At 33.4% G+C, this 27,243-nt stretch overlaps 13 protein-coding genes and 3 pseudogenes across 16 annotated transcripts, besides 6 other annotated features; 9 read left to right on the forward strand and 7 right to left on the reverse strand.

Annotated features, from left to right (window-relative positions):
- Window positions 1-973: 973 nt before the first annotated feature.
- Window positions 974-2,369, reverse strand: TVAGG3_0832490 (annotated as a pseudogene). The gene has a single exon. A coding segment is annotated over exon 1 (1,396 nt).
- A 1,131-nt stretch (window positions 2,370-3,500) lies between these two features.
- Window positions 3,501-3,910: a mobile genetic element.
- A 94-nt stretch (window positions 3,911-4,004) lies between these two features.
- Window positions 4,005-4,687: a mobile genetic element.
- Window positions 4,688-5,783: 1,096 nt separating this feature from the next.
- Window positions 5,784-6,478: a mobile genetic element.
- A 2,696-nt stretch (window positions 6,479-9,174) lies between these two features.
- Window positions 9,175-11,106: a mobile genetic element.
- Window positions 9,814-10,679, forward strand: TVAGG3_0832540 (uncharacterized protein; the record flags this gene model as incomplete). The annotated part of the gene is made up of 1 exon (XM_001288631.1): window positions 9,814-10,679. A coding segment is annotated over one exon (866 nt), but the record flags the coding sequence as incomplete, so codon positions are not given.
- A 100-nt stretch (window positions 11,107-11,206) lies between the features above and the next one.
- Window positions 11,207-11,385: a mobile genetic element.
- Window positions 11,386-12,811: 1,426 nt separating this feature from the next.
- On the forward strand, window positions 12,812-13,099 carry TVAGG3_0832560 (protein of unknown function, DUF4106 family; the record flags this gene model as incomplete). Its single annotated transcript, XM_051248540.1, has 1 exon — window positions 12,812-13,099. The coding sequence occupies one exon, from the start codon at window positions 12,812-12,814 to the stop codon at window positions 13,097-13,099; it is 288 nt and encodes a 95-aa protein (XP_051084015.1).
- Window positions 13,100-14,043: 944 nt separating this feature from the next.
- Window positions 14,044-14,310, forward strand: TVAGG3_0832570 (protein of unknown function, DUF4106 family; the record flags this gene model as incomplete). The annotated part of the gene is made up of 1 exon (XM_051248541.1): window positions 14,044-14,310. One exon carries the CDS (start codon window positions 14,044-14,046, stop codon window positions 14,308-14,310), a length of 267 nt encoding a protein of 88 aa, XP_051084016.1.
- Window positions 14,311-15,139: 829 nt separating this feature from the next.
- Window positions 15,140-27,243: part of a mobile genetic element that runs on past the window's edge.
- TVAGG3_0832590 lies at window positions 16,552-17,289 on the forward strand (annotated as a pseudogene). The gene has a single exon. A coding segment is annotated over exon 1 (738 nt).
- On the forward strand, window positions 17,474-17,791 carry TVAGG3_0832600 (protein of unknown function, DUF4106 family; the record flags this gene model as incomplete). Its single annotated transcript, XM_051248542.1, has 1 exon — window positions 17,474-17,791. A coding segment is annotated over one exon (318 nt), but the record flags the coding sequence as incomplete, so codon positions are not given.
- TVAGG3_0832610 lies at window positions 19,548-20,627 on the forward strand (annotated as a pseudogene). The gene has a single exon. A coding segment is annotated over exon 1 (1,080 nt).
- Window positions 20,816-21,235, forward strand: TVAGG3_0832620 (protein of unknown function, DUF4108 family; the record flags this gene model as incomplete). The annotated part of the gene is made up of 1 exon (XM_051248543.1): window positions 20,816-21,235. The coding sequence occupies one exon, from the start codon at window positions 20,816-20,818 to the stop codon at window positions 21,233-21,235; it is 420 nt and encodes a 139-aa protein (XP_051084018.1).
- TVAGG3_0832630 (uncharacterized protein) lies at window positions 21,252-21,701 on the reverse strand (the record flags this gene model as incomplete). The annotated part of the gene is made up of 1 exon (XM_051248544.1): window positions 21,252-21,701. One exon carries the CDS (start codon window positions 21,699-21,701, stop codon window positions 21,252-21,254), a length of 450 nt encoding a protein of 149 aa, XP_051084019.1.
- On the forward strand, window positions 21,738-22,610 carry TVAGG3_0832640 (protein of unknown function, DUF4106 family; the record flags this gene model as incomplete). The annotated part of the gene is made up of 1 exon (XM_051248545.1): window positions 21,738-22,610. One exon carries the CDS (start codon window positions 21,738-21,740, stop codon window positions 22,608-22,610), a length of 873 nt encoding a protein of 290 aa, XP_051084020.1.
- Window positions 22,626-23,024, reverse strand: TVAGG3_0832650 (uncharacterized protein; the record flags this gene model as incomplete). Its single annotated transcript, XM_051248546.1, has 1 exon — window positions 22,626-23,024. The coding sequence occupies one exon, from the start codon at window positions 23,022-23,024 to the stop codon at window positions 22,626-22,628; it is 399 nt and encodes a 132-aa protein (XP_051084021.1).
- TVAGG3_0832660 (KilA, N-terminal/APSES-type HTH, DNA-binding family) lies at window positions 23,141-23,464 on the reverse strand (the record flags this gene model as incomplete). Its single annotated transcript, XM_051248547.1, has 1 exon — window positions 23,141-23,464. The coding sequence occupies one exon, from the start codon at window positions 23,462-23,464 to the stop codon at window positions 23,141-23,143; it is 324 nt and encodes a 107-aa protein (XP_051084022.1).
- Window positions 23,987-24,925, reverse strand: TVAGG3_0832670 (organellar and viral DNA polymerase type B; the record flags this gene model as incomplete). Its single annotated transcript, XM_051248548.1, has 1 exon — window positions 23,987-24,925. One exon carries the CDS (start codon window positions 24,923-24,925, stop codon window positions 23,987-23,989), a length of 939 nt encoding a protein of 312 aa, XP_051084023.1.
- TVAGG3_0832680 (uncharacterized protein) lies at window positions 25,464-25,604 on the reverse strand (the record flags this gene model as incomplete). The annotated part of the gene is made up of 1 exon (XM_051248549.1): window positions 25,464-25,604. The coding sequence occupies one exon, from the start codon at window positions 25,602-25,604 to the stop codon at window positions 25,464-25,466; it is 141 nt and encodes a 46-aa protein (XP_051084024.1).
- TVAGG3_0832690 (uncharacterized protein) lies at window positions 25,612-25,787 on the reverse strand (the record flags this gene model as incomplete). The annotated part of the gene is made up of 1 exon (XM_051248550.1): window positions 25,612-25,787. A coding segment is annotated over one exon (176 nt), but the record flags the coding sequence as incomplete, so codon positions are not given.
- TVAGG3_0832700 (uncharacterized protein) lies at window positions 26,319-26,684 on the forward strand (the record flags this gene model as incomplete). The annotated part of the gene is made up of 1 exon (XM_051248551.1): window positions 26,319-26,684. The coding sequence occupies one exon, from the start codon at window positions 26,319-26,321 to the stop codon at window positions 26,682-26,684; it is 366 nt and encodes a 121-aa protein (XP_051084026.1).

The following is a 27,243-nucleotide window of genomic DNA, read 5'->3' on the forward strand; positions in this document are numbered from 1 at the left end:
GCTTTTGGTAACTTGCCCTCTGCTTCAAGTTGTTGCATCTTTGCCTCATGTTCACCTAGTATGTTGTAAATTTCCCATGTCCTTTTTGCCTTTGGGCTCTGGTCGCCCATCTCAGGTAACCTATATCCTAGAAAGATTTTGTCATAGTTTGTATTTGAGTCTTCGCGTATTGTTTGCATGACTCTTTCCTGAGTTTCCGGTTCAAGCTCTTCAAATATAGCTTGTCCATATGGAATAAGCTCGTTTCCAAATATATGTTTTTGTAGCCATTCTGGTTTTCTTTCCATGTTACCAATAATATCTTTTGTGAATGGGAAAGCTTTTACCCAATGTTTCAGTCTTGCGTCATTTATTTCTGTAGTTGGTTTTATTTTGTCAAGGAACATGTTTTTCAATACTAACATTTCATTTGGTACTGTCCATTGAGTTTCTTAAATATTCATCCCTTCTCAGTTCATTGTCTTGCAAAGTAAGTTTTTATGACATTTTGTAAACTTTCGTTTGCAAGTCATGTACAATAGGTTCTCTTCCTTCTCCCTCCCTAACTTTCTTTCTAAACTCTTCACCAAATATACCATCTTTATGGTTCTGTGTAGTTCTTTGAGATAAATGTTCTAGAACGTCAGGTGTTATATTTCCATCAGCCATGTTCATTTCATACTGGTTCAAAATATCTGCATCTTTCATATCTTTCAATGGCATTAAAGCCGCGCTGAAAATACCAGCTATATCTGGTTCACCATTCACTTCCATTGCGTCTACAACTTCTTGGAATTGAGGTTGTAAGTTTATGAACCACCTATCCGGATTAGCTTTATGACCCCATCTCATTGTAGTTCCATAGTCTGCAGAAACAAAAGTAGGTTTGTTTCCATATTGGTTAGGTTCTGAATGAACTTTAAACAATGTTTCATTTCTATATTTTTGTTGAAATTTAACCTTTTATTTCACCGAGTTCAGCCAAAGATTGAACGTTATATGGTCGTAAGTAAAAAGGATTGTTGTATTTGCGTACACTTTCTTTCAGTTCTTCCATTCTATGCTGAATATTTTCATTGATGTTGGAGTCTTTTGTATGTCGGCGAACATTTTTCGATTATTCTTCTACTATGTCAGCCGAATTTTTCTTAGACTCTTGGAAAGATTCCATATTCCCGCATACACTTGTTGGGTCAAGATTTTTCGGCTGTTCCAAATCTTCATCTAGTTCTGTGAAGTTAGTTTCCAAAGGAGGGACTTGTTCGTTTCCTTCAGGCTCTTCTAGCTGTTGTTGCTGAACTATTTCTTCCATGTCTGGTTGTATCTGAACTTCTTCCTGTGGAGTTTCTTGTACCTCATCTGCTGGCATTTCATATATTCCGAGACCGTTTTTAACAAGTTCCCTATCTAAGTCATCCGGACTCATAAACCTTTCTTCTTTCGTTCCGTCTCTATTTTTTTACGCGTTTCATGAAGAGAGTTGAATTATCATTTAGCTCTGACACCAAATATCTCGGAGTAAATTCAGTCATGTCATTTGGATGATATGCTATTAAATCATATCCCTTAGCGAGCTTGTATTTTCCAGGTTTTGAAATTATATCCCATTTGGTGCTGAACCATAAAGCTAAATAGGTTCGGGTCAGTATTTCCTTCCTTGAACTTTCTAATAGCTTCTTTATATCTGTCACTAAAGTCAAGAGGTATCTGGGTAACCATAGTCTTCCTTAAGCATTTTTAAGAATTCTTGGTTTCCTTGTTCTCTACTTCTTTTATGTCCTTGCTCTGTTTGTGGTTGTTGTTGTGCAGGGTTTTTGAAACTTTGGTTGCTGTGCAGGGTTTTGAACTGTTGGTTGCTGTGCAGTGTTTTGAACTGTTGGTTGTGGTGCTGGATTTTGAACTGTTGGTTGCTGTGCTGGATTTTGAACTGTTGGTTTTGGTGCATGCTGTGTCTGTGTCCATTGACGATGTAAATGTTTTAGTAGTCCTGGTGCAGGTGCTTCTCTTGGAGGGTTTGGTGGTATATAAGTTCCACTAGCTAGTATATAAGTTCCACCAGCTGGTTATAAGTTCCACCAGCTGGCACATATGTTCCATCTGCAGCATAATGTCCTACCTGACTTTTCGTTTTAAGAAAGCATTTACTAGGTCTGTTTTGGTCTGTTGTAACTCTTTTTCTGACTTTCCACAACAGTTGCTCTAACGGCGTCATAGGCACTTTTGAACTGCCTGTCTCGTTGCTGCATCTGTTATTTTCGTCATATTTGTGCTACTTCTCTTAACTCGTTGTCGAAACCTTCAGACTTCAGTTTCTTTCCAGATGAGAAGTCGTTCACTAGTTTCACCTTACTATGAAGAGCTTCGAAGGCGTTCTTAAAGTCAGCATTCATTAAAGCTTCATTTGAACTGTCTTCATCCGCTTGATTTTGTCCTTATTGACCCTATAAGTTGGGCTGCTTTAGCGTTGGCTTGGGCATCTAACCAGTCATTATTAGCTTTTATATATTCTGCGCTTTTTCATTGCCTTTTGCATGGCTGCGTCGTTATTTTTACTTTCTTGTGCTAAGTTTTCATACTGTACGGTTTGGTTTTGCAACTGTAAAAGTTTTTCTGCCTTTACATTTGCTTCAACTTCTTTTTTATACTCATCGCTATCCATATATGTCTTCAGGGCTTTTTGTTTTATTTCTTCATCTTTCAGTACTTTATATTGAGTAGTATGGTTTTTTCAAATTTATAACATCTTGTTCCATTTTTGCTACTTCTGCTGCTTTTTCTGACACTTTTTTCGCATATTCCTCTGTACTTAGTTCTTTCAGTTGTTCTTCTTTCTTCTTTTTCTCTACGTTTAACTCATTGAGTTTCTTTGTGTGTCTGTCATATTCTAGTTTCTTTCGTTTTCGCTTATTTGTTTCTGTATGTCTATGTTTGACTTTTTGACATCTGTTATTTGATTTTTGAGTGAACTCAAATTCATTTGACTTTGAGGGTTATAAGCTGTTCCGTCTGCAGCTCCACCATAGCCTGCATTTTCGCTAAAAAGTGCCGCTCTTAAATCTCCACTCTGTGCACCAATAACTCGGTTTAAAAAGCATAGGGTTGCTTGACATTTGTTGCAACATAGTGGGGTCATTCATCATTTGTTGTTGCAACTGTTGTTGTGGTGTCAGTTTTTACTATTGGATGTTTCAATGCTCCCTTCCTCTTACGTATATTCTTACGTAGCTTACGTGGCATTTTAAGTGAAGTTAAAAAGCGGTTTTTGACAGATGTTTATATGACACTTTTTGTTCAGCACAAAAAAACTACTCGGTCAAAGTGTTGTCAGTTTTGTAAAATAACCGTCCTATCTCATTCTATAAGGGGGAAAAGGCTTCTCAAAGTGTACTTCCTTGGAACGCCTGTAACTTTTCCTGTAGCGACGATAGACCCTTACTTGTCCGGACAAAGTTATACTAAACATCTTCAGGGCTAGAGGGCACGAAGTGCCTGGAGGCCCCACTACCTTTTTTTTTTTTTTTTAAATAAAATTCATAAAACATTAAAAATCAAAAAATTAGATGAACCTTGGCAATTAAACTTTATTAAATAATAGTTGTTTATAAATTATATTATATTATTATTTAATATTATTTTGATAATGAAGATTTTATTTTGCAATAATATAAACGAAATTTTTTACCTTATGAACTTTTGATGGAAATATGCAAATTTAAAATAATAAAGAAAGCCGCGAGCGAATCGAGCGGCTTAGGTCTAAGATTTTGATTCAAATCTTTGCTTATATTCCTTAAATTCTTTATGAAACTCGCAACAGTTCCATAAAAAATTTTAAATTCTAAACTGTCGAAATTACCGATCGGTAATCACACCCTTCACGGGTGTGTCACTTTTACAGGTGTGTCACTTTTAGCTAAAATTACCCCTACTCGAAAAATTTGGTGCTAACGCAATTGTGATATAAGAAACAAATCCATATGCCCAGAGTCTTGACACACTTTAAAATTTTCAGAGATGGATAAAATGCACACATTTGCACACATTTTGACACTTTTTCTGACAAGCATCATTCAAATTTGAAGAAAAACCTCTAAATTTCATTCAAATTTCTGTCAAAATGTGTGCAAAATTGAAATAGGCACACATTTACGATTATTTATATACGTTATTTTAATGGTTTCAGAGAAATCTTCGTTACACATTATTGAAGATTACTCAATATTTAAGTGAATGACTCACTACCATCTGTTTAGAAAAATGGTAGCATAAAATCCAAATGTCACATATATTATTTCTTATTTCATACAAATAAACTTACAATTATAACCTCAACTTGTTTGCAAAGCAGAAACTCAATATAAGCAATCGATTAGTAGTGTATTTAAAAGTCGAATTTAAATTTAAAAATTTATAATCTTATTTCGGAACCAAATAGTATAAATTTAGGACAAAAAGCTACGTGGTGTTGATAACAGCTATTAAAATTCAAATATTACTACCATGAACAATATAATGGCTCATATTGATAATTGATAAACGTGCATATAAATTGCATATATCATCAATGTCATTAAGTAAAATACATGTATATAAATAGATTAGAAATATTTTTCGGTTAGAATTAAAATCTATGTAATAAAAAATAAGTTATAAAAATAAATACCGAATTTTTATTTGTAATATAAACTGCTACAATATGCTAGTGTATTGTTGTAAACGAAAATGATAAAACGGTTTGACAGAAAAGTGACACTTTACATGGCAAAAAATAGAGCCTTACTTTTGAGATACTTGAGATTGAAACTGAATCTTATGAGGCGGTGATCTTGAATCACTACCTCATAAGGTTCAGTTTCATATAAAATTTGTTGCAATTTGTTATTCTTTTGCAATTATTTCTTATAAGATTTTACATCTTTTAGCGGGGAATGTTTGTTATCATGCATATATTATAAATATCTACACGATAACGAACATTCCTCGCTAAATTGCTGAGAAACTTTGAGGAAATGTCGAACAATTTCCTCAAAGTTTCTCAGATTTATATAGATCACTAGAGTCCCCTAGGCACTGATTCTGGTTCAGTACCTAGGAGGCTCTAGTTCTCTAACGAACTGATAAAATGTTTTTAAATTTTTGGATATTGCTACCTGTGAAGCACTGACTTCAAGTCAGTATCTCACAGGTAGCAATTACATTGAAAGATGGAGAAACTTTGTCCGAATGTTAAACTATTCGGACAAAGTTTCTCCCATTTTGTAGTGGAGATGGAAGACTTTGAGGTATATTATATTAATGTATACCCCAAAGCCTTCCATCTCCACTTGAAAGTTCCAAAACTTTGGGTTAATAGTTTGCAATTAACCCAAAGTTTTGGAACTTTCTAGAAGGAATTGCAGGGTAAGAGGTACATATTCATACTATGTACCTCTACCCTCCAATTCCTTCCTTAACATAAACAAATTTGGAGTTAATTGTTTGCAATTAACTCCGGGTTTGTTGACCTCCAAATGAAAATGAAAGGGTAAGAGGTATATAGTGACCCTATATGCCTCTTACCCTTTCATTCTCATTAATTATGGGAGAAACTTTGGCCGAATGTTAAATTATTCGACCAAAGTTTCTCCCATTTTTTGAAGGGATTGGAGGCTATGAGATACTGATGCAATGTCAGTACCTCATGGCCTCCAATTCCATCCTGAAACTGATCAAAGTGGACCTTACATGCATTTGAAATTTGCCATGTAAAGTCCACTTTTTGAGAGAGAGGATTTGACTGCGTCAAATCCTCTTTTTAGTTTACGAGAGTATACAAATGTATTTGTCGTATTGATTTGAAAGATCTTCAACATGGTTCAGATCTAAATTTGAAACTCGTAAAATAAAGCGAATCTTTATTTATAATATAAACTGCTACAATATGCTAGTGTGTACAAATGTGTTTGTACAAATGTATAACTCTTTGTCAATTGTCATGGCACCTTATAACTTAAAAATCATTTTCATTAACAAATATAAAAAGTGACAATTAATATTTTCATTAAATGCATATTTAATTATCAAAACAATGTCGATTTAGCTTGAATGTTCATTATAAATGTGTAAGTTTAGGAAAACAAAAAATAATTAATTCTCGCAAAGAAACTTATTTTAAAAGAACCTAAACAAAAGTTCATATAATAATAAATCTAAAAATAGATATTAATTTAAACGAAGATAATGAGAGAATGGGGATGTTGTAAAACAATGAGACTTAATGATCAAATAATTAAAATAATAAAATTAATTAAAGGAAAGCTAAAATAGTTTAATGAATTTTTATAGATTGATTACACAATCAATGTTTCTGTGTCAATGTACATCAATCAACATTGTTTCATTGAATTTTGTCTTTCACCAAGAAGATTCAAGAACAAAGTTTTGTAGTTTCAATAGATTGATTACACAATCAATGTTTCTGTGTCAATGTACATCAATCAACATTGTTTCATTGAATTTTGTCTTTCACCAAGAAGATTCAAGAACAAAGTTTTGTAGTTTCAATAGATTGATTACACAATCAATGTTTCTGTGTCAATGTACATCAATCAACATTGTTTCATTGAATTTTGTCTTTCACCAAGAAGATTCAAGAACAAAGTTTTGTAGTTTCAATAGATTGATTACACAATCAATGTTTCTGTGTCAATGTACATCAATCAACATTGTTTCATTGAATTTTGTCTTTCACCAAGAAGATTCAAGAACAAAGTTTTGTAGTTTCAATAGATTGATTACACAATCAATGTTTCTGTGTCAATGTACATCAATCAACATTGTTTCATTGAATTTTGTCTTTCACCAAGAAGATTCAAGAACAAAGTTTTGTAGTTTCAATAGATTGATTACACAATCAATGTTTCTGTGTCAATGTACATCAATCAACATTGTTTCATTGAATTTTGTCTTTCACCAAGAAGATTCAAGAACAAAGTTTTGTAGTTTCAATAGATTGATTACACAATCAATGTTTCTGTGTCAATGTACATCAATCAACATTGTTTCATTGAATTTTGTCTTTCACCAAGAAGATTCAAGAACAAAGTTTTGTAGTTTCAATAGATTGATTACACAATCAATGTTTCTGTGTCAATGTACATCAATCAACATTGTTTCATTGAATTTTGTCTTTCACCAAGAAGATTCAAGAACAAAGTTTTGTAGTTTCAATAGATTGATTACACAATCAATGTTTCTGTGTCAATGTACATCAATCAACATTGTTTCATTGAATTTTGTCTTTCACCAAGAAGATTCAAGAACAAGTTTTCCTCTTTTTCTTTTTTAAATGATTAAAATATTACCTTGCTTCAACTTTACACGTTTTCGTTTACTAAAATTATCTTTTACCTTCACTTATCTTATCATACCCAATTATTCATTTAATTCTATATTTTTCTGACCAAAAATCCTCTCAAATCTCCCTTCTTCTTTCAAAAATTCTATGAGTTTATTCAAATTTCCTTCTATAAGATTCATTCTAAAATTTTTGAAAAAAAATTTAAAATTTGCTAAATATATTCTTTATTACTTTGCACTATTTTCCAATTGAAAAATTGTCGATTTTAATCAAATGTAAGATCATCATAATAAAAATTATGAAACTTACCGTGTTTATTAGTAAATTTCAATATGAAGTTGTTATACAAACAGCTGGGACTTTAAATTGAGAAATTGCATAATTCCATCTACAAATTTTGGTCTAGACAATAATCATTGATAAATTATAATATATGTATTATGTGTATTTACATTGCATATATAACAATTTCAATTTCTATATTAAATTGTTATTTGATATCAGCTATATTTGTTCAGGTAAAATGAAGTGTAAAAATATAATTCATGAATTACATATATATATATTATTTTTATTATTAAAATCAAATTCAGATTTATAAATTAAGGTTATTCATTTTTGATATGGTTATCACGCTCAAATATGGAAATAAAATTAAAAAAGTCAATACTCCTCAAGAAATACATTGTCTATCATTATATCTATATGCTTCCAAAGTATTTCATCTTAAACTAAAGACTTTTATATTACAAAAAGATTCAAAGAAGATACAATTGTTTAATTATGTTAAACATTATTCAGATATGACAATTGAAATAAAAGAGTCAAAAAAGCCTCTAAACTATTTGACAATCCAATAATTTCTTCAACTAAACTATCAAATTTGGAGGATTTAATAAAATGTGGATATGATATGGATATTTCATAAATTGCATTGTTTTCAGCCAGAAATGACATTGATACTGCTATGAAAATACTGAACATGGATTCAATCGAAGAATATGGATATGAACTTAATTGCTTATTAAAACAAGTAAGAGAATTTAGAAGAAGTGATATAAAAGGTCAAATGATTGCAATAAGGACAGATAGCAATGGTAAAAAATACACAGAAGTATTAGCAGAAGGGATTTTTAAAGCAGATAGCGATGTTGAATCAAGTGATGATTCATATGATATCATTGAAGATGTAAAATCAGATAAAATGAAATCAGGAAACGCAGTTAATATTAATGATATAATTGGCAATAGGAATCCAAATATTAATGGAGAAACGATTAATAGCCATTCAAATATTAATCAAAACATTAATGAAAGAAATTCAAATATTGATGGGGAAACGATTAATAGCCATTCAAGTATTAATCAAAACATTAATGAAAGAAATTCAAATATTGATGGGGAAACGATTAATAGCCATTCAAATATTAATCAAAACATTTATGAAAGAAATTCAAATATTGATGGGGAAACGATTAATAGCCATTCAAATATTAATCAAAACATTAATGAAAGAAATTTAAATATTAATGATGAAATTACTGATGGTCATCAAAATATTAATGGACGCATATTGAAACCAAAATCAAATAATAATAAATCTCGGCAAGCAATCCTCAAATTACCTCCTAATTTTATACAAGTAAATAGAGTAAACATCCAAGTTCCTCCAGCGCCAGCTCTTCCTCAACAGAGACAACAACAATCTCTTCCAGCTCAGACTCTTCCTCAACAGAGACAACAACAATCTCTTCCAGCTCAGACTCTTCCTCAACAGAGACAACAACAATCTCTTCCAGCTCAGACTCTTCCTCAACAGAGACAACAACAATCTCTTCCAGCTCAGACTCTTCCTCAACAGAGACAACAACAATCTCTTCCAGCTCAGACTCTTCCTCAACAGAGACAACAACAATCTCTTCCAGCTCAGACTCTTCCTCAACAGAGACAACAACAATCTCTTCCAACTCAGGCTCTTCCTAAACAACAACCACATATAACTGATAATTTATCTTTTGATAACTTTATTAACCCTCAAATTATTATTGATAATGCGAAAGTATATCAAAGTATTTCCGACAAAAGGAGTCAATATAATCTTTCCAAAACCATTTGCGAACAATGTGTTGCAAACTACAATATATTGAACAAAAGATGATAAAGAAGCCCAGAGAATAAAAATTAGTGATATTTTACGTACTTATCATACATTTAGTATATCTGACTCTGACAAACTTGCCTATAGGAAAACGATATATCCTCAAGGTATTCCATTACGATTTGAACGTTATTATTGCAAGAATGATCATTTAGAGTTACACTATTATTGTGCCAAACGAAAAAAATGTGGTTATTCACAAATTATATCATTATTTCCAGCTGGTTCGAATATAAAAGCGTCAATCCACGAAATAAATCATCCACACAACTGCTCCAAATCGAAATATTCGATTGAAATCAATGGAACACATCAAATCAGGTATGAATTCGAATCAATGATATCAACTTATATTCAAAATAATCCATTGTTATCACTAGCTGAAGCTCGACAATATTCAAATCAACTCATATTTGAATACAATTCTTCACATGATGATACTATTGATATTTCACCTCAAACAATAGCAAAGCTATACTACGAGATCAGGCCTAAAATCAAACTAAGCGAAAATGAATTAATTAAGAAGTTATTAGAAAAGTATAACAGCACAGATTATTATATAACCCAATATTACTCAAGTTCAGATGATACTAACTATTATTTCTTCGGGTTGCCAGCTTTTATAAAAAGAGCTAAAACTTGCAACCATCTTTTCATAGATGGAACATTTCGTATCGTTCCAATTAAGTTAGCAAATGGGCAGCTCTTAAATCTTTTAGTATACGATGAAGCTACAAATTTATATTTACCTTTCCTTCATGTACTAATGACAGGAAGATCATCACTTAACTATGATACAGTTTTTAATTTAATGATCACATGTCCTCTTATTAGTATATCATTGGGAAAATATAAAATCATTACATCAGATTTTGAGAATGCATTAATGAAATCAATCAAATCTAAAGTCAATGATGAAACTACAGTCACTGGTTGTATATTTCATTATATAGCAGCTCTTGTTAAAAATTTCAAAAAGTTATGTGATGAAAACGATGTTTGCGCAAAATCACTTTTAAAACTATTATGTGCATGTCCTTTTGTTCCAATAGAAGTTTTTGAAATAATTTGCAAAAAATTAGATGCGATTAAAGAAATAAATGATTTTGCAAAATATTTCTTAAATACATGGGGTAAAAAGTATGATGTAATTAACAAGCTGAAAGTATCTGATATGATCTTTTCCAATAATGGAGTTGAGTCATTTAACAAAGTGTTAAACTCTCATATTGCATTCCCACATCCAACTATTTATCATATGATTTACATCCTATTGAAAGTTGATAAGGTATATTTTCATCGATATGCAAGGCAGCAAAATGACAATTTTGATCATAAAAAATCGTATTTTATACCATTGACAAGAATTCAACAAGAGTTAGATGTATTCACATCTAATTTTGGATTAGAACGTGCAGAAATACCAAGTGAAATAATCAAAAAACATAAAAAATCATTTCGATTTGGAGAGGCCGATTATCGAGATATAGAAATTGAAAAATATCTGAATAAAAATGATGAGCAGTTTTCAAATTCTGTTACAATTAAATTAGAAGAATCCGATGATATAAATATCAATGAATTCGAAATTACAGAAGATGATATTTTTGGAAATGAGATTAATTAATTTATGACAAATCATTTAGAATAAAAAATTATTTTATAAGAATTTGAAAATTAATAATAAGGGAAATAGGAACAGTAATATATAAGTATATATGAAGACAAAAATTCAATGAAACAATGTTGATTGATGTACATTGACACAGAAACATTGATTGTGTAATCAATCTATTGAAACTACAAAACTTTGTTCTTGAATCTTCTTGGTGAAAGACAAAATTCAATGAAACAATGTTGATTGATGTACATTGACACAGAAACATTGATTGTGTAATCAATCTATTGAAACTACAAAACTTTGTTCTTGAATCTTCTTGGTGAAAGACAAAATTCAATGAAACAATGTTGATTGATGTACATTGACACAGAAACATTGATTGTGTAATCAATCTATTGAAACTACAAAACTTTGTTCTTGAATCTTCTTGGTGAAAGACAAAATTCAATGAAACAATGTTGATTGATGTACATTGACACAGAAACATTGATTGTGTAATCAATCTATTGAAACTACAAAACTTTGTTCTTGAATCTTCTTGGTGAAAGACAAAATTCAATGAAACAATGTTGATTGATGTACATTGACACAGAAACATTGATTGTGTAATCAATCTATTGAAACTACAAAACTTTGTTCTTGAATCTTCTTGGTGAAAGACAAAATTCAATGAAACAATGTTGATTGATGTACATTGACACAGAAACATTGATTGTGTAATCAATCTATTGAAACTACAAAACTTTGTTCTTGAATCTTCTTGGTGAAAGACAAAATTCAATGAAACAATGTTGATTGATGTACATTGACACAGAAACATTGATTGTGTAATCAATCTATTGAAACTACAAAACTTTGTTCTTGAATCTTCTTGGTGAAAGACAAAATTCAATGAAACAATGTTGATTGATGTACATTGACACAGAAACATTGATTGTGTAATCAATCTATTGAAACTACAAAACTTTGTTCTTGAATCTTCTTGGTGAAAGACAAAATTCAATGAAACAATGTTGATTGATGTACATTGACACAGAAACATTGATTGTGTAATCAATCTATTGAAACTACAAAACTTTGTTCTTGAATCTTCTTGGTGAAAGACAAAATTCAATGAAACAATGTTGATTGATGTACATTGACACAGAAACATTGATTGTGTAATCAATCTATTGAAACTACAAAACTTTGTTCTTGAATCTTCTTGGTGAAAGACAAAATTCAATGAAACAATGTTGATTGATGTACATTGACACAGAAACATTGATTGTGTAATCAATCTATTGAAACTATATTTAACAAAAAAGGTAGTGGGGCTTCCAGGCGCGTTGCGCCCTCTAGCCCTGAAGATGTTTAGTATAAATGAAGTTTTTATTCGGAGGGCTTCCAGGCGCGTTGCGCCCTCTAGCCCATAAGAAATTTTTCCCAAGACCCAAGAGGAGGACCGAACCCCAGCCGACCAGCCGTTGACTTTTTTGTAGAGCACTCAAAATAGTATAACTTTGTCCGGACAAGTAAGGGTCTATCGTCGCTACAGGAAAAGTTACAGGCGTTCCAAGGAAGTACACTTTGAGAAGCCTTTTCTCCATTTTAAAACAAGATAGGACGGTTATTTTACAAAACTGACAACACTTTGACCGAGTAGTTTTTTGTGCTGAACAAAAAGTGTCATATAAACATCTGTCAAAAACCGTTTTTTACTTCACTTAAAATGCCACGTAAGCTACGTAAGAATATACGTAAGAGGAAGAGAGCATTGAAACATCCAATAGTAAAACTGACACCACAACAACAGTTGCAACAACAAATGATGAATGACCCCACTATGTTGCAACAAATGTCAAGCAACCCTATGCTTTTAAACCGAGTTATTGGTGCACAGAGTGGAGGTTTAAGAGCGGCACTTTTAGCGAAAATGGCAGGCTATGGTGGAGCTGCAGACGGAACAGCTTATAACCCTCAAAGTCAAATGAATTTGAGTTCACTCAAAATCAAATAACAGATGTCAAAAAGTCAAACATAGACATACAGAAACAAATAAGTGAAAACGAAAAGAAACTAGAATATGACAGACACACAAAGAAACTCAATGAGTTAAACGTAGAGAAAAAGAAGAAAGAAGAACAACTGAAAGAACTAAGTACAGAGGAATATGCGAAAAAAGTGTCAGAAAAGCAGCAGAAGTAGCAAAAATGGAACAAGATGTTATAAATTTGAAAAACCATACTACTCAATATAAAGTACTGAAAGATGAAGAGATAAAACAAAAAGCCTGAAGACATATATGGATAGCGATGAGTATAAAAAAGAGTTGAAGCAAATGTAAAGGCAGAAAAACTTTTACAGTTGCAAAACCAAACCGTACAGTATGAAAACTTAGCACAAGAAAGTAAAATAACGACGCAGCCATGCAAAAGGCAATGAAAAGCGCAGAATATATAAAAGCTAATAATGACTGGTTAGATGCCCAAGCCAACGCTAAAGCAGCCCAACTTATAGGGTCAATAAGGGACAAAAATACAAGCGGATGAAGACAGTTCAAATGAAGCTTTAATGAATGCTGACTTTAAGAACGCCTTCGAAGCTCTTCTAGTAAGGTGAAACTAGTGAACGACTTCTCATCTGGAAAGAAACTGAAGTCTGAAGGTTTCGACAACGAGTTAAGAGAAGTAGCACAAAATATGACGAAAATAACAGATGCAGCAACGAGACAGGCAGTTCAAAGTGCCTATGACGCCGTTAGAGCAACTGTTGTGGAAAGTCAAGAAAAAGAGTTACAACAGACCAAAACAGACCTAGTAAATGCTTTCTTAAAAACGAAAAGTCAGGTAGGACATTATGCTGCAGATGGAACATATGTGCCAGCTGGTGGAACTTATATACCACCAAACCCTCCAAGAGAAGCACCTGCACCAGGACTACCTAAAACATTTACATCGTCACATGGACACAGACACAGGCATGCACCAAAACCAACACAACAACCAACAATTCAAAACCCTGCACCACAACCAAAACCAGCACAACAACCAACAGTTCAAAACCCTGCACAGCAACCAACAGTTCAAAATCCAGCACCACAACCAAAACCAGCACAACAACCACCTCCACAACCAGCACAGCAACCAACAGTTCAAAACCCTGCACAGCAACCACAAACAGAGCAAAGACACAAAAGAAGTAGAGAACAAGGAAACCAAGAATTCTTAAAAATGCTTAAGGAAGATTATGGTTACCCAGATACTCTTGACTTTAGTGACAGATATAAAGAAGCTATTAGAAAGTTCAAGGAAGGAAATACTGACCCGAACCTATTTAGCTTTATGGTTCAGCACCAAATGGGATATAATTTCAAACCTGGAAAATACAAGCTCGCTAAGGGATATGATTTAATAGCATATCATCCAAATGACATGACTGAATTTACTCCGAGATATTTGGTGTCAGAGCTAAATGATAATTCAACTCTCTTCATGAAACGCGTAAAAAATAGAGACGGAACGAAAGAAGAAAGGTTTATGAGTCCGGATGACTTAGATAGGGAACTTTTTAAAAACGGTCTCGGAATATATGAAATGCCAGCAGATGAGGTACAAGAAACTCACAGGAAGAAGTTCAGATACAACCAGACATGGAAAAAATAGTTCAGCAACAACAGCTAGAAGAGCCAGAAGGAACGAACAAGTCCCTCCTTTGGAAACTAACTTCACAGAACTAGATGAAGATTTGGAACAGCCGAAAAAATCTTGACCCTCAACAAGTGTATGCGGAGAATATGGAATCTTTCCAAGAGTCTAAGAAAAATTCGGCTGACATAGTAGAAGAATATCGAAAAATGTTCGCCGACATACAAAAGACTCCAACATCAGATGAAAATATTCAGCATAGAATGGAAGAACTGAAAGAAAATGTACGCAAATACAATAATCCTTTTTACTTACGACCATATAACGTTCAATCTTTGGCTGAACTCGGTGAAAATAAAAGGTTAAATTTCAACAAAACATATAGAAATGAAACATTGTTTAAAGTTCATTCAGAACCTAACCAATATGGAAACAAACCTACTTTTGTTTCTGCAGACTATGGAACTACAATGAGATGGTCATAAAGCTAATCCGGATAGGTGGTTCATAAACTTACAACCTCAATTCCAAGAAGTTGTAGACGCAATGGAAGTGAATGGTGAACCAGATATAGCTGGTATTTTCAGCGCGGCTTTAATGCCATTGAAAGATATGAAAGATGCAGATATTTTGGACCAGTATGAAATGAACATGGCTGATGGAAATATAACACCTGACGTTCTAGAACATTTATCTCAAAGAACTACACAGAACCATAGAGATGGTATATTTGGTGAAGAGTTTAGAAAGAAAGTTAGGAGAGAGAAGGAAGAGAACCTATTGTACATGACCTTGCAAACGAAAGTTTGCAAAATGTCATAAAAACTTACTTTGCAGACAATGAACCGAGAATGGATGAATATTTAAGAAAACTCAAATGGACAGTACCAAATGAAATGTTAGTATTGAAAAACATGTTCCTTGACAAAATAAAACCAACTACAGAAATAAATGACGCAAGACTGAAAACGTTGGGTAAAAGCTTTCCCATTCACAAAAGATATTATTGGTAACATGGAAAGAAAACCAGAATGGCTACAAAAACATATATTTGGAAACGAGCTTGTTCCATATGGACAAGCTCTGTTTGAAGAGCTTGAACCGGAAACTCAGGAAAGAGTCATGCAAACAATACGCAAAGACTCAAATACAAACTATGACAAAATCTTTCTAGGATATAGGTTACCTGAGATGGCGACCAGAGCCCAAAGGCAAAAAGGACATGGGAAATTTACAACATACTAGGTGAACATGAGGCAAAGATGCAACAACTTGAAGCAGAGGGCAAGTTACCAAAAGCGACACCAAAGAAGAAGAGAAGAGTAGAACAAAGTGAAAGTAGTGAAGAAGTAACTTCATCTAGTGAAAGTAGTGGCAATGAAGGAAAAAGAAGAGTTAAAAACTCAGTCAGGAAGAAAGTAAAGCTTGGTACGTTCTATTATGACAAATAAATCCAACTATTCTATATTTTTACCCATATGAAATGTACGCCGCTCAGAATATAACGCCAACAGTTTTGGATGCCATGAACGGAAATGTTTCCGAATGGTATAACGAATGCGACAATGCCATTAGAAGGTCAGAAATAGTTCCTGGAACTTACGAATATACAACTGCTGTTTCTTATGGAAACGTAGGTGAGTTTGGAGAAGGTTCTTCAACAACAGTAGATATTGCTTGCGACAGGTTTCATATTATTTCTATTGACAACTCATTCTTATACGTGGAACAAGACATTGAAATAAAACCTTCTTCCAAGTTGTCTGACAAGAAAGGTTGCAATGGAATTTTCTATGTCGGATACCAATATGCTCCAGAAGTTTTTATGGATATAAGATATATTCTAACTCTGACTTAGTTCAAACAGTAACATGGGCAAACTATGAATGGTTCGCTTTGAGAAACTCAGTACAATCACAAGCTAGAGAACAAACAGACCAGTATGCAACTATTGAGAAAATAAGAAGACTTGACCCTAACGTTCCAGGAGTTTATGTTAACCTTTCTGGACAAACTGCAGCAGCAGTAACCAAAGTAAAACTGAAACTTAGAGTTCCTTTGTCATCTTTCCTCATCTTCAGGTTTTTAAGATACTTGCCAAACTGGGCAGGAAAAATTTCTATTGAACTTACTCCAAGCAAAAATAACTTAGTCATTGCACCAACACAAGACCCATTCAGCATTACTGTAGCTGGAACTGGTGGAGCCAAGTTCTGTGACTTTGCAAAGACAAAGTTGACTTAGACTTTGGTTTCTCAAACCTCAACACTGAAGTAAACTATTATTTCAATGCTGCTGGAGATGCTTGGGACCCAGTTAAGTTCACATGCGAAACAGTTTGAATGCAAGAGAATAGAAAGCAGACTTGCAGTCTATATGTTGGACCCAGATATTTCAAATGCTTTAGCTGCCAAATATATTGCAGTTCACTTATGTTCCCTATACACCAAATATCTGTCAAAGACTTTGCAGGTGAAGTTGGAAACCAAAGTGCTGACCAGGTGCAAGAACAGATATTGCTTTAAACAACTGCAATGAAACATGCAGATACTATGTTTGTACTGTTCAGACGAACTATAAATGACTATTCTTGTTTTCTACCCCCGGTATTAAATATCATATAAACATAGATGGCAAATATTATCCAAGAGAAGAATATTCTACAGTTGAAGATATGAGGTCAAACAACTTGACATTAGATGCTATGAACTTTAAACAAAAACTTCACAACAACCATTAACCCTGAAATGCAAAGTTCTATTATGCCATATGTGAAAGTATGGACTCATACAGGAGGTCAAAAAACTCAATATACAAATGGAGACCGTTCAAACTTTTGGCTTGGCATTCCATTTGCTGACTCAGAAGACTTTATGGGTGGTATTTCAACTGTTGGTACAGTTCAAATACAATATACTGGTGACAGAGACGGTCCAGATGAATTGAGAGCAAAGAAGTTTACAAAACCAATAGCACTTTTCACGGAAGATGCTCTTTTGAAGATTCGTTCGATGAAACCTGCTGGGGCTCCTCAGATTGGCATAACGACAGCTTCCATCGAGCAGATTTTGGCAGCAGGTCAGTAAGTTGTTCTTGAACTGACTTCTCTCCGTCAAATATTGACAGTACGCCAGTTTTGACATAATATTGTAATAAACTTACCTTTAGAATATCTGTAAGTTTTGTTGTTATATTTTTGTCTGCTTCAAGAACTTTCACCATTTCAGTTATACCAACTTTCTTTGCTTTATGAAAATATTTAGGTTCAGCAAAGACTGCTATTCTATAACATTTTCCATTGTTTGTGTAAAGAACTATTCTGTCAATGTATTTGTATTGTTTGTGAGTATAAACTTTGTTCTGCTTCAATTCAATAAGATATCCGAATACGTCCATCTTTTTATTCTAAGTAAAATGTCATTTCCGAAAAATAGAAGCGTAAGTGTTTCAAAAGGTTTAATGGCGGTGGCAGATGTGAAGTTAAATTCACCAACTCAAACAAACAGTCAAAGTGTTATTGTCAATGTCAAAGACAGAGATGTTGAAGTGGGGAAACCATACGAAGACGAAGATGGTATAACAATTGTTCCTGTAAAAGAACCAACATATCCTGAAGTTAACAGAGACTTAAGTTCTGTTGCAGATATTCGAAATGACTACCAACAACTGAAAGACAAACTTCAAACTCAGGAGAAGATTTGTCAAGCTTTAAGTATAATGTTAAACTTGGTCGAACACAACCCTGTAAAAGTGAACTCATATGTCATTGCACCTCATGAAGTTTTGAAAAGAACTATTGAAACTTTTGACAGAGGCAGACGATATAAACATCAAAGAAATAGAACCCGACATTAGTTGCTGTGGTGTTTCATATAATGTCATTGACAAGATATACGTTATGAAAGGAGGTGAAACGTTGAACTTAAAATATAGTTTCCCAGACGTTATAAAATATTTGACGACCACAACATTTCATTAAAGTTTAGTTGCTAAGTAAATGGCAGAAGACATAATGGTTTATACTATTACGACTAAAAACCCTGAGTCATATAATTCTATAACAACAAACTTACAAAGTCCTCAAGGACGATATTGTAAACTAACCTTAAACACAATGACGACTAAAGCCTGTTTTGCTCTTTTGACACCAGAAGACTTTATTGTTGTGAATGGTAAAAAATACTCCTTTGAAGATACTTACTCAGATATACCACCAACAGGTTTTGTTGACTTATTTAATACTTTAAGTACGGGGTAACATGTGCTGCAACTAGAGCAGGTTTCATTATGTTTGGATGTCCGACTGAGTTTACTATAAACGATATGAGCTATAATACAAAACTTATTTCTGGTTTTTACTACCAACAGTTTCCTATAACAGGAAAAGGTGTCATACAAGGAATGTCTATTCCATTGACATTAAGCACACAATCTTATATATTGTTTCAAACTTAGGTTCAAAGTGTATTCGAATGTCGACAGAAACTATTATGACCAAAAGATACTTATGCGTATAAACAATACTTTCTCTGCTGGTTTGCCTATTGTTCATTCGAATGCAGAATTTTCAACCTTAGTGAACTCAAACACTTTGGCAAGTATAACGTTGACATTAGTTGACGCAAACTTTGTTCCTGTAAAACTTTTATGTCCTATGTATTTGTCAATGACGGCAGAAAGTTTCGAATTGGAAGATGCAACTGGTGAAAGTATTGTATTACAAGAACAACTTCAACAACAAATAGCTCAAGAACAACAAATGCAACAAATGCAACAACAAAGTCAAGAATAAAAAAATAATATTTTTTTTTTTTTATAAAAATGTACAGAATAGATGTTTCAGATTTTTATGACTTCCAAGCATTCAGAAATATGTGTCCATTTAGAGACTATAACAAAGCAGTCGAGAATTTGAAACGTTTAGTCATTTATGTCGACTCTGCCCCAGAATGTTATGTCATGAAAAGAATGGGATGTTGTCTTTACAAACCAAGAGCAACAATAGTTTCAGAACAAGAATGTAGACAGAAACTTAAGAAAATAAAAGTTGTACAAGTTGGAATGAAGATGTTAGATGCTTGGGATATCTTATTGTCAAAGTTAGAAGATTTTTCAGTTCGTGGTATAAAGTTCTATACACCTTCTCCAAACTTCTATTCTATCTTCACTGGATATAAATACGAACAAGTAGAATGGAAAGAAAATATTATAGAAGCTTGGTTAGACCATGTCAAAGAAATTATATGCAATGGAAACGAAAGAGTCTATGAGTATATCTTATGTTGGTTTGCAAATATCTTACAACATCCAAGTGCTAAAAATGAAACTGCTCTCATTATAATAGGAAAACAAGGAACTGGTAAGAATACTTTCTTTACAGATATTTTGTGCAAACTGTTAGAAGGTTATTCGAATCCGAATATGACAAACTTAGAAAACATCTGTGGCAAGTTTAACTCCTCAATAGAGAATATGAAACTTATAGTTTGCAATGAACTTCAAAGTATAGATACAACAAAAGTTTTGAACTCAGATGCTTTGAAGAGTCTTATAACAGACAAAGTTGGAGTTGTTGAAAGAAAGTATAAAGACCAAAGAGTTTGTGAAAATGTTGCAAACTTCATTATGGTTTCAAAAATGCTGTTCCGATGAAGTTAGAAAGTTCTGACAGAAGATATGTAGTTGTCAGAACGTCAGATTCTCATATGCAAGATACAGAATATTTTGACGACTTAGCAGAACTTTGACATCTGACTTTTACAACCACTTGTTCTCATATTTCATGACATTAGATATTTCTAAGTTCAATCCAAGACAAATTCCACATACCGAAGAGAGACAAACATTGTTAGAAGCAAACAAGAGTGTATATGAACTGTTCATAGAAGAAAGCGACTTTGAGTGTTTAGATGAAAGGTCATTGTACGATTCGTATAAACAATATTGTCAAGAATATGGTTATATGGCAGCTTCTAAACGTACATTCTTGGCAAATGTCAAAAGTCTTTTAGATGTTCAGAATGGTGTATATACAAAGAAAAATCTTTCTGAGTAAATTTAAAAAAATATTTTTTTATCCGATAGAAAAGATGACGAAATATATTTCAGTAAACAAGTACATGTCAGGACTTAAAGAAGAACTAGACCCATTCACATATTTGAATGTTTACTTCTACCATTTTGAAAAGTCTTCATTCAGCAAAGTTTGGAACATCGAACCAGTTAAGTTTGCTATTGTGACTAAAAATGGTGCGAAATTTGAAGACTTAGACATAGAAGGTTTGTTAACAGTCAAAGAAAGTTTTGACAGAAGGTTCTCAAACCTTAAAGAAGGCAAAGCATACAAACTTGTTATACCTTATGAACCAAAGAAGACAGACGACTATGAATATTATGAGTCTAAAGTTGTAGAAGTTCAAGGTAAATTGGGTAAAAAGATTTTAGAGTCTAAGCCAGTGTTTACTCCTAAAGAGGAAGAGAACATTGACATTGACCCAGAAATGTTCTAAAAATAAAATTTTATTTTTACATGTCAAATTTCTTTTTCTCTGGAACTGGTTCAGGTTCTTTCTTCTCTTCTTCTTTTTTCTCTTTCTTTTCTTTCTTCTTCTTTTCTGGTGGAGTTATGTCAAATTTGGCGCAACTATATTTATGTAAAAGTTCTTTGTCCTTTAATAGCTCATCTATTCTGTTTTCTATTTCATCTTCAAGAACAGCGCATGTGTCTTCTTTGCATTCTAAGAACTTTTGTTGGACTTCATCTTTCCAATCGGCGTCATCTCTGTCAACAAGTCTGTCATTGACAAATTTTAAGACTGCGCTTTGTAATGTTTTATGGTTCTTGTCATATTCCCAGAAACAGAACTTTAGAACAAATTCACCTTTCTTGTTTACACTATGTAAGATTTTATGGTCGACAGATGTTTTGCTGTCGAAAAGTTTGTCTCGAATATAGATAGCGAAATCGCTAGACATTTTCTAAAAGATAAAAATTTTAATTTTTCTAAAAATATGTTAGAAAAAAAGTTTGCTGACATTGACAAGAAATTTGAGAATGTTTTAAACAAGAACAAGAGGAAGTTAGAAAATGCTCAGATAAAGCCTATACATGACAAGTTCTTATTTGCTCAGAATGGTATAACAGGTCTAATTGCACCACCTGGGTCGGGTAAGACTTTCACTTATCTTAAAATGGCTGCACAACAACAAGAACTAGATGAGAAGAACCCATTCTATGAGTTAGTTGTCATTTGTAGTACTTCTGGTCAATTTGACCAAACCGTCAATTCGTTCAAAGATATTATAAAGAAGTCTAAGTTAGTATGTATAAAGGATACTGAGTTGTTAGATTGGATAAAGAAGTACCAAAGAAGGGTTTTGAAGTACAATGCTATAAATGAGTATATAAATTCTAAGTTTAAAGACCCAAATGAGGAAATGCAGAGAATATTAGAGAAGAAACACTTCAGAAACAAACAGAAAGAGATAGAATACATTTCGAAGAAATTGCAATCTTACGATTGGAAGACTTACCCTCATAGATGTCTTCTTATCTTAGATGACTTTGCTTCTCATCCTTTGCTTAAGAATAGAGAACAAGATATGTGTCGAATTCTTAAGAAGCTCAGACACTTTAACATCTCAGTTGTCATTTGTGTACAGACAGCCAAGAGTTTAAGTAAGGATGTAAAGAGAATACTTACTGACATTGTACTTTTCCCCGGATTGTCCGAAGACGATTTCATGGAACTTATGAAAGAGTCCATGGCAGGTAAGTTTGACAGATATGAACTATGGGAGAAATATAAAGTCATACAAGACCCTCATACTTCTTTCAGAATTCATATCTACGCAAACAAAGTTCAAATTGTAAAAAGTCAATAAAAATAAATGGTTCATCTACCCTACTTGTTTGAAGTTGTCAAAATACTCTGTTATTTTTTCTTTCAGTAGCGGTAAGTCTTCTTTGAAGGTAAGTATTGTACAACCTTTCATATCATAGTGTGTTTGAGGTAACGTATCTTGAACTATTTGTTTCACATCTTCATTTGGGGTCATTGAAATCGGTAAGTTTTCGCGATAGAACCAATTTCTGTCAGATTTGTAAATCTTAGCAAGGTCGTAAAAGCTTTTGTTGTTTCTTCTGACTAAATGCAACATAACCATATCTTTATCTTCTTCATTTTCCATCTCTTCAGTATAAATCATATACTTATAGTTCTTTTCCTTTCCTTTTGGTACCGAACGTGGTATTCTTTTTTGAATGCCTTTGTCTTTTGCTTCAAGCTTGTTTTCCATCTCTTCACGTTCTTGTCTATGAATTTCGTCAAGAAGTCTGTAAATATACCAAGCATAACGAGGCGAAGCCCACATTGCAACAGCATTTACAAGAAGTCTATGTACATAATATCCTCTCAAACCGTTTGGCAATTTTTCACGATTTTCATAGAGTTTTGGCGACTGGGGTTTTCTCGTAGTCGCTGTTCTTCACTGTTTTCAGAAAAAAGTATGTCTCGCTGTGCTTCGCTCAAAAGTTCTTGTGTGCTTTGGTTCCTAAACCAGTCTTGTGGTTTCTTAGTATCTGGAGCAAAACATGCTGTCAAAATACTTTGCATTTGGTACATATCGTCTTTGACCGAACGAATGAGACGGAGTTGTTTGTTAAACTGTATGTACTCGTATTCTTCATTTATAGCTTCATGGACTATAACTGTTGTTGTGTTCTCTGTTGTTGACATTACTGTCTTTACATACAAAATAAAAAAATAAATAAAAATAAAACTAACTTTATTTTTTCTATCTTAAGGAAATTCATGATTTTTGTGCTGAATTCAATAAAAATATAATTTAGGTGAAGCCCACATTGCAACAGCATTTACAAGAAGTCTATGTACATAATATCCTTTCAAACCAGGAGCCAAATTCTTGCGATTTTCGTACGGAATCTCTTCTCTCGGTTTTCCGAGGGAAGCAATCATATGAGGAAATTCATGATTTTTGTGCTGAATTCAATAAAAATAATGTTTAGGTGAAGAGGTGAGATTTCCCCTCTTTTTTCACCTCATTTCTACCCCAGTTATTTTATAAACGTTTCACATGGTAAACGTTATTTTTTAAATTTTGTGAAAACTCAACGGTTTGATACATGCCCTAAAAATTATTTTACTCAGAATTTTGTTGCTGAATTCAATAAAAATATATTTTAGGTGAAGAGGTGAGATTTCACCTCTTTTTTCACCTAATTTTTCACCCCAGTTATTTTATAAGCGTTTTACATGAATTGTACGATGTATATTTGAAATCCTAAACAGTTTTGTAGCTTCTATTTCTTCTTTTAGTACATCGAATGTTTTAACAATGCCGAAAGTTTCTTTATACTTCTTCTTGACGTCAGATAGAAGGAAATCGTCAGCAGTTGGATAGTTTTTGTTCAGAAATTCTAACATGTCCATTTTATTTTCTACCGGCTTCTCTGCTTCTTTCTTTAAATCTGCATAGTCGTTTCTCATTCTTTCTATCTCGTTGACGGAGTAGTTATATCTCCTCATTGCCGCTTTACATTTAGAACATTGCGGGTTCATTTTTGCGTTATATTCTGAAACCTTACCTGCTAAAACAACCAAGGCGTCAATGGTTTTCTTTAAATCTGAAGCAGTTGGTTTTATCTGTTCATGCCATACCTTACCTCTTCTATCTTTATCTCTTATCTGCCATACACATTTTGCAGCTAATGAAACAAAGTTGTCGTATGTCTTAAACTCCCCAGATTTATATATGTCAGAGATGTTCTTATATACCATGTCGCAATCTTTGTCCATAACTTTATGGTTGCAATGAAAACCAAGGAATTCATAATTTACCTTTCGTATGAACTTCTTTATTTCTACTGAGTCAGTTGCTTTGACTTCAATTTCATCGAATTCAGGAATAGTGAGCTTTTGTTGTTGGATTTCAGGCAATTTGGGTAAATGGTCAATAATGTCCTGCATTTCATAAAGATACTGTTCATTTGTTTCATCTTTCGCACTACAGTCTAAATTACTTGTTAAAAGTTCCTGCTTTATCTTCTGGATTTCTGTTTCGAAAGTATATGAAGAAGGAATGAAGCTTTTCATCTCTATTAACATAGATGTTGGATTCATGACTAACGAGTTTGGTGCTGTAGTTGTTTGAATTGTTGTTGTGCCGATTGTTGACATATCTGTTCTTACATACAAAATAAAAAAATAAATAAAAATAAAACTAACTTTATTTTTTCTATCTTAAGGAAATTCATGAAAATTCAAGAGGGTGAAAAAAGAGGTGAAATCTCACCTCTTCACCTAAATTATATTTTTGCTGAATTCAGCAACAAAATGAACGAGGTCAGGATGTATGTAAATACATTTGAATTCATTCATAACACCCTTTGTAAGCTCATAAAATGCTTGTTTTGAGGTCGAGCCACTTTTGGCTCCACCGTATTCTTTCAACCAAAACTCAAGAATTTCCTGCATGAATTTTGTATAAAAAGCAACCGTCTGAATTCCGGCGGTTGCTATATTCTTCACAAAATGCCTTATAATACTCTTCCCAGGACTTATTTTCCAACAACTTTCTAAAGTCTTTCCTAAACTGACTGACTGACTGACGGCACAAAGTGGCTTAACGAAAACATTAATATATAAAATTCATGAAAATTCAAGAGGGTGAAAAAACAGGTGAAAAAAGAGGTGAAATCTCACCTCTTCACCTAAATTATATTTTTTGGTCCGGGAACAACTTTCTCTCAATTGGAGCTGTAGCATACTCTTTGCGTAAGCGGTTCAGACCTTCTTCGAAGTCTTGGTCTCTCTTGGACTGAGATTGGAATTGCTGGGGTGGAGCTTGCTGGAACATCCAAGGGTTGGGGCAGTAAGGCATAGGCTGAGGAGGGTAGTTCGGGAAGCCTTGTGGTGGGTAGTAACCTTGAGGTGGAAATTGGTAGTAATTCGGAGGTACTTGCTGGAACTGAGGTGCAGGGGCTGGTGCTTTAGGTTCCTCTGGTTTGGGAATGGACTCGGTTGGTGGTACGTCGGACATTGTCTTGAAACAGTACAAGTATTGTTCTGAAACAGTACAAGTATTGTTCTGAAACAGTACAAGTCTTGTTCTGAAACAGTACAAATATTGTTCTGAAACAGTACAAGTCTTGTTCTGAAACAGTACAAGTATTGTTCTGAAGCAGTACAAGTATTGTTCTGAAACAGTACAAGTATTGTTCTGAAACAGTACAAGTCTTGTTCTGAAACAGTACAAATATTGTTCTGAAACAGTACAAGTATTGTTCTGAAACAGTACAAGTATTGTTCTGAAACAGTACAAGTATTGTTCTGAAACAGTACAAGTATTGTTCTGAAGCAGTACAAGTATTGTTCTGAAAAAGTACAAGTATTGTTCTGAAACAGAAAATTTTTCTCACAAATTGAGAGCTTTTACGGGAAATTTGTTATGAAAAAGTTCAAGTCTTGTTCTGAAACAGTACAAGTATTGTTCTGAAAAAGTACAAGACTAGTTCTGAAACAGTACAAGTATTGTTCTGAAAAAGTACAAGACTAGTTCTGAAACAGAACAATGGACAACATCGAGCCATTAGATGAGGCAATTTACCTTATAGAGATAAATGAAGTTGTTAAGCAGTACTTGGGCAAGGACAAAGCCAACAAGTCCCTCGGCTTCTGGTTGTCTGGAAGAGGTGCGCTGAAAATCGAAATTGAAACCGGAATTCCAATTCAAATACCAGAAAACACTCCTGTAGACGACATAAAGGAGATGAAGAAAGAAGCTCTTCTCAAGTTCTTTGCCAAGCGTCCTTGGATACAACTTCCAAACAGAGAGAGTCCAATTCCACGAATTATACAAATTCTCAGAGCACTGTTCCACTTCTCGGGTCAGCCGTTCTACATAACCTCAGAAGGCGACATTCAGCCAGTTCAGTAAACATCTCATTTTAACTCACTTTTTTATGTTTTTTGTGAAAGTGTCAAAAATAAATTGTTTTCATGAGTTTTCTACGATGTTAGAAAAATGTTATTTTCTAATATCTTCACATTCAATACTTTTTCAGCACTTTTCCGTAGTTATATATGAAAGACAATTCGAGATAAAAGTCATAGTACAATGGAATAATATGTTGCACACCATTTGTTGTGAACCAAACTTGAAAGTCAGAGAAACTGTTACTAGGTGGTTCGTAGAATTTAGAAGCAAAGTCATAAAGGTCCTTACCAATACATAGAAAACTATTGTTGCTTGAACTGAAACTTGCATGACACATAACATTTTGAGGGTCAAACACGTTTTATAAACCATCAATCTGCTGGTGGAAGTATAAATTTAAATGACATCTGGTGGTAATGGTTCGTTCTGGTTTTAGTAACGAAGAAATTGTGCCCAAGAACGTTTGTCTACTTCCCAAAATAAAAACTCTGTATCTCTTGGGGGTTAATTTCAATCTTTTGAAATGAAACGGTGGAGTTCATCTTGTCATATCTAGTTT

The sequence above is a fragment of the Trichomonas vaginalis genome, chromosome VI (assembly GCF_026262505.1).
Source record: "Trichomonas vaginalis G3 chromosome VI, whole genome shotgun sequence".
NCBI classification, from domain to species: domain Eukaryota; phylum Parabasalia; order Trichomonadida; family Trichomonadidae; genus Trichomonas; species Trichomonas vaginalis.